This window comes from Gossypium raimondii, chromosome 13 (genome assembly GCF_025698545.1).
Source record: "Gossypium raimondii isolate GPD5lz chromosome 13, ASM2569854v1, whole genome shotgun sequence".
NCBI lineage: Eukaryota > Viridiplantae > Streptophyta > Magnoliopsida > Malvales > Malvaceae > Gossypium > Gossypium raimondii.
Window position 1 is genome coordinate 43,345,309 of NC_068577.1, and position 5,817 is coordinate 43,351,125.

At 32.7% G+C, this 5,817-nt stretch overlaps 1 protein-coding gene across 2 annotated transcripts; it reads right to left on the bottom strand.

Annotated features, from left to right (window-relative positions):
• Nucleotides 1-2,970: 2,970 nt before the first annotated feature.
• On the bottom strand, nt 2,971-4,769 carry LOC105783935 (pectinesterase QRT1). Of its 2 annotated transcripts, none has more exons than XM_012609648.2 (5): nt 4,272-4,769; nt 3,992-4,187; nt 3,693-3,896; nt 3,389-3,624; nt 2,971-3,302 (listed from the first exon to the last, which is right to left on the bottom strand). In XM_012609648.2, the coding sequence occupies exons 1-5, from the start codon at nt 4,568-4,570 to the stop codon at nt 3,266-3,268; spliced, it is 972 nt and encodes a 323-aa protein (XP_012465102.1). In that variant the 5' UTR covers nt 4,571-4,769; the 3' UTR covers nt 2,971-3,265. The 2 variants fall into 2 exon arrangements, with proteins under 2 accessions (XP_012465102.1, XP_012465101.1); XM_012609647.2 differs by having other exon boundaries at nt 2,971-3,310.
• Between the last annotated feature and the right edge of the window lie 1,048 nt (nt 4,770-5,817).

The following is a 5,817-nucleotide window of genomic DNA, read 5'->3' on the forward strand; positions in this document are numbered from 1 at the left end:
GAAAAAAAATAATGCATAACAAATTTGAAATGATGATTCATAATGAATTTAAAACAAATACGTAATAAATCTAAGGTAATAATACATGAAAAATTTATGACGCTAATAATATATTGTGGCTACATAATGAAATTTAACACTAACACATGTGATTATAATAAGAAAATTAAAGTATAGCACGTAAAATATATATACATAAAAAGGATAAATAAATCTGAATAACATAACAACAACAAATTAATTATTGAACTAATTAATAAAAGGATCCAACCATAATTACAACTGAATTAACAGGAAACAAAAGAAATTAAAAATAAAATGCGGGGTCAAAATGCGATTAAAATAAAATTAAAGAGCCACAAACAGAATTAAAATAAATAACAAGGACTAGATTACAACGCGCGAATGACACGAGGGACTAAAAGGGAAATAATCCCAACACCTCGAAACGCCGCGTTATGGGAAGGACCAACGTGAAACAAAAATGAAATAAGAGGTTAAATTTAAAAAGAAATAAAAGAACTGGATTGTAGCGCGCAATAAAAGCGAGGAACTAGTGGCGCAAGTAAGCCATTTAACAAAAACGCGCGGATCCTTCCCCGGGTCGGGTCACCACGCGGGTCGGAGGCTTCTGAACGGCGTCGTTTTTAAAGCTACTGAAACATGCTTAAAACGGCGCCATTTCCTCCATATACAAACTAAAATAAAACCTAAATAAATCAGCCTCTTATCATCTTTCTAAAAAGAAACTGAAGAACCGTAAAGGTTCTTTGCGCCGCTTCGAAGAAGCGTCGTCCCCAGGGGCCCTCAAACCTCGCCCAAACTCTGATGACGACGGAGAGAGCGGAGGTCCGGCCACAAGGTACGTTTCCCCTTCCCTTTACTGCTACTGCTTCTTTTTTTTATAAACAATCAACAGAATATAAAACGAAAAGAAGAACCGCGGATAAAAGAAAGAATAGAACCCAGAAAAAAATCACCTCTTGGTATTCTCATTTTTTTTATTGAATCCGTGTCCCCCCCATTTACAGTGTTTGTATTGGATTCTTTATAGCCAGAATCACCAAAAAATAAAATGAAAAGAAAAAAATAAAAGAAATCCTCCCCCGAATCCTTTTTTTTTTACATTTTTCTTATTTTCTACTATATTTCTCTGATTTGCTGTCGATTTCTCCTCTTTTTGCTTGCTTTTTCTGCTTTGTTGCGTTTGTTTGTCCTTCTTGCAGGTACGGCCGTACGGAGGAGCGTGGCGTGGAGGCGCGCGTATGGGAGGCTACTGTTGGCTGCGGCGCAGGAGGCTAGCTAGAAACCCTAGGGTTTCTGTTTCCTGAAACGTAGTGGGCTATTGAGTGTTGGGCTTTTTGGGCTGAGGCTGATTGGGCTAGGCTAGTGTTTGGGCCACTTGGATTTAGGCCTGCTATTGTAACAAAAGAACTGAACATTTTATTTATTTTATTTTATATTTTGGTTTTAATACTAAGGCTCGGGTTTTAATTCTTATTAGGTCATTCGGGCCATTGTAATTTTGGGTTTGTTTTACTGGTATGGGCCCGGGCAAAAATGGGCTCTTACATAGAATATAGATTAATTCTTTTAATACATCTTTGGGAGTTTAAATCTAATTGATTAACTACCTTTTTTGTTCAAGCAAGAACAATAAATAACGAAGAATTAATATGTGGATATAGTACAAGAAAACTTAAAACAAATGAAATTAATTATGTTATATTTGAAAAGAATTATTAACTATAAAGAAAGGAATAAAAAGTTTCTTATATATTTAGCACCTCAAACATTTATCAAAAAATTGAAAATCGACCGTTAAATATTTCTTTACTAATAAACGTTTGGAAACTACACCAAGAAGAATTAGATGGTATAATGAATTATGCATATTTAATTTTGAAGTTTTATATGTTAAAGGTACTGACAATATTATTGTTAATTATCTTAGCAGGCCTTATGAATAGAGGTAAACAGCCTTTAGAAAAAGTAGGTGAATTGACTACCATTAATAAAAAGCCCAACGAAGGAAACACCTTCAAATCAAATTATCCTAATCAAGGATTTGTGTCAATACCTTCTCAAGTATCATTTTATCCTAATCAAGGATACTATGTTCAATATCCAATGGAAAGACAACCTGTTAGAATTTCAACTCAATTATTATTTCCATTACAATCGGTAAGTCAACTATAATGGTCCCAAGATCCAAATTCAGTATACCAAGCTAGTTATGTTGAAATTATTCTAGGGGTAAAAAATTTTTGTGCAATAGACAATTTGTTGAAACCACAATAAATACAAGAAATAAAAGACTTTTGTAATCCAGGTTTACCCTTAGAATTATATAGTTTTATTAATGAAATATGGAAAACCCATATTATTGAGCAAAGAGTGAACTTTAGAAGAGCTCTTACAAAGCTTTCACAATTCCTAGTTGAAAAAACAACTAAAGAACAAGAAGATCATGATTTATTGTTAAAATCTATTTTATATCGTGATTGGGAAGAACTAGAAATTAGTTTTTAGATATTAAGAAGATAAGCAATCTTCTTGATATATCCCAATATTTTATTAATAAGGGAACAATTAATACGATTACAAATAAAATATTTAGATTATGATTATATAATAAGTCTAGAATTATTCTACCTATAGAAATATTTTCTAAAATTGATAGAGTTATTTACAACCAGCACACTCGGTTTCAAAAAGTCTTTTCGAATATTTTTACAAGTTTGTTTTACAAATTATTTAGATGAAATATTTTCTACTATAAAATTTAATCTTGATCATGAACCATTTGATATAAGTTATATTGAATGAGATTTTATTAAAGAAATAATAGTTCAAATTTTTTATTAAATCTATGTTATTATGTATGATATATGATATATAAAATGACTTTTTATTATTTTCATCTTGAAATTTATAGTCTGTCAAATTTTAACCATCTAAAAATGAAAGTCTTGAAAGCCAGTCATTCATTACAGTTGGTGTCAAATCTAATTACATGGTTCTTGCGACAGGATGTGCAAAGAAATATATGAAAGAACTTTTCGATTGCTTTTATTGAGTTAATTAAGAAAAATAAATATTTGTGATTTGTATGTGGGGGAGATAAGGCTAGGCCTAGAATAATGAAAAAGAGAGAAGAGCTCATAGTTTCAGCCACTGTTTTCCATCTATGAATTTTATGTCCATAAAAGGTTTAGCTTCTCCATAAGTAAGTTTCTTTGACCATGGCACCCTTCCACTTGTATCAGATCCTGTTCCCCAGCTCTGGAATTCCCCGAATTCTACAGTCCTGGAAATGTCAAAATTAGAATCAAGCTTATAAATCAGATTCCTGCATGCATTGAAATTTCACTGGAAATGATCATACTTGTGCCTTAAAGGGTCGTTCCAGTCGCTCCATCCAGCAGGAATTATAACATTGTCAAAATAACAGTTAGAATATATAGTTCTTGAATAGTTTCCCCAAGCTCTTCCCAAGTAAACTTTACCACTTCCAGTGATTATGCAGCTTACAAATGAAAAACCTGTATTATCATCTGGTAAATCCCTGTGGTGTGCTGCAATAGCTCCAATCTTTTTAGCTGTGGATTGAATCAAACATTCCTGTTTTTCCAAAAACCATTCCACCCTCAGTTTCATGACCCTCAAACAAAAACCTTTGAAATTTGTACCTGATACAGTGATCTCGACTTGCCACAGATGAAATCCACACTGCCTTGAATTACTGAATGGTAGAAGTAATGTGATCCAGTTTCATCTAAAAGTGTGTCTTGTCCCCCCACAATCTTGACCTTGTAAAACATTGCCTTGTCACCATAAATCCTCAGTGCCACTGCTTGCCTTCCAGGTTCTCCAGGAGCTCCAATCACTGTATTCTGTACCAAAGCATCAAACTCGATTTATCGTATTCAACACTCATGTCCAACACATATCCGAACATGAGTATGAGAATGGGTAATTCGTTTATCACCTCAAACGTGATGTCAGTGGCGCAGAAATAATCAGATCCTATTGTGACAGAGGCTGATCTGTAAGTTCCCAAGCTACCTCCATTGCTGTTCCTATCAGAAGCTTTATCGTGCCATGAAATTATGGTGTTGACCATTTGACCTTCGTTCCCTACAAATGATATATACGGCTTGAAACGTGGAACAACTACTTTCTCCCTGCAAAAATGGGATCAAATCCAAGGGTTTTTATACCAAATCGAACATGACTATTATTAACTACGAAATATACAAACAAATTACCTGTAAATTCCTGGAAGAATATAAATCTTAACTCTTTGTTTATTATATTCAGGAACCATGTTTACTGCTCCTTGAACTGTGATTGAATCTCCACCGCCATTTTTATCAACCACAATAACTCGACTTTGATTATGACAAACTGTTGAAGTATTCAATCTTATTTTATGTCCATCAACTTTCATGTCATCCCAACTGATGAAATTCTTCACATATAATTCATTAGGCTTCGATAAACCAACTCGAAAACAAGAAGCAAAAACAGTCATAATAACCATAACCAAAACGCAACAGTAGTCCATAACTTGGATTCTATCAAAGCAGCTTTGTCATTAGAAAAAACCAGAAACCAAGAAAATTCCATCTTCTTTCTGTGTTTTCAGTGTCTGGGATTTATATTGTGATAGGTAATCAAAGCTTGCAAGAATCATTTTAAAAGTGCATTAAATGGAAGTTCATGAGGGTTTTGTGTATTAAAAAGAGGCTTTAAAATGTGTTAATTTAGAGTTTTTCTGAACATGAAGAAGGTGGTTTCTTGATGTTTTAGTTTATATAAAATGGGAAGCAAAACAACAGTTATGCATCTTTTAGCTGAAAAAAAGGTGATTTGTATTATTGTATACAAAAAACGAGCTTCTTTCCATGAGTGTTTTTCTCAATTTTCAGCTAGTCTAAATTACCGTATGAATCTTCTCAGACCCGCAATTTTTAAGAATGTATTCATACATCTTTCCTTCTAGAAGTGAAATATATGATTTAAAATTAATTAATATAATAACACATTAAATATGTATAATGTTAAAATGGAAATAATTAAATTAATATCGAGTTAATCTATTACATCAACTCAATCAAAAATACATTCATATATATAATTAATTAATGGGGTAATCAAGTGCACATAATAAAATTGAATTATATAAAAATATTAAAATAAAGTTTTAGCTAACTGGTAATTTAAAGATTTTACTGAACCCGATTTATTTGGATTCAAATCCCATCATATGCTTTCTTTATTAGTTTTAAAATAAAATATTAAATTACTCCCGAATAATATAATTTATTTTAATTATAAAATGACAATTCCGTAATTTTCTTAAATAAATTGGTAACCCATAAAAAGATTAGATTACACACTAAGCCTAAAAAGGTAAATATTAAAATCTAACCATGGAAAAAAGGCTAACAATTAAACTAAAAAGATGATAAGAAATGTTGCTGTCTTAAACTTACAACAAAAGTGTCTTTAATACAACCAATTCAACCTTAGATCTTTGACAAAAACGTCCTTGGAACATGTGGGTTGACTTGAGTTTTGAGTTGGACAAAAGATTAACCCTGTAGTGATTTTCATCCCATCAAGCAGTGGTGTCGTGACATCCAAGTTTCAGTGTCACGACACCCTCGATAGTGGCGCACTCTTGGCTCTAGGGTTCTCAATGTCGTGACATTCACTAGCCAATGTCACAACATCCTCGGTGGTGGCCATGATGTCTTCACTTCAACAACCTTCAATGATATCACGATCTTGGAGGCTCGATGTCACGAC

Coding starts and splice junctions, on each gene's coding strand:
- LOC105783935 (XM_012609647.2), bottom strand. CDS start 4,570: ATGGACTACTGTTGCGTTTTGGTTATGGTTATTATGACTGTTTTTGCT. Junction 3,897..3,991: donor CCACTGACATCACGTTTGAG/GTGATAAACGAA, acceptor GCTTTGGTACAG/AATACAGTGATTGGAGCTCC. Junction 3,311..3,388: donor AACGACCCTTTAAGGCACAA/GTATGATCATTT, acceptor TGACATTTCCAG/GACTGTAGAATTCGGGGAAT.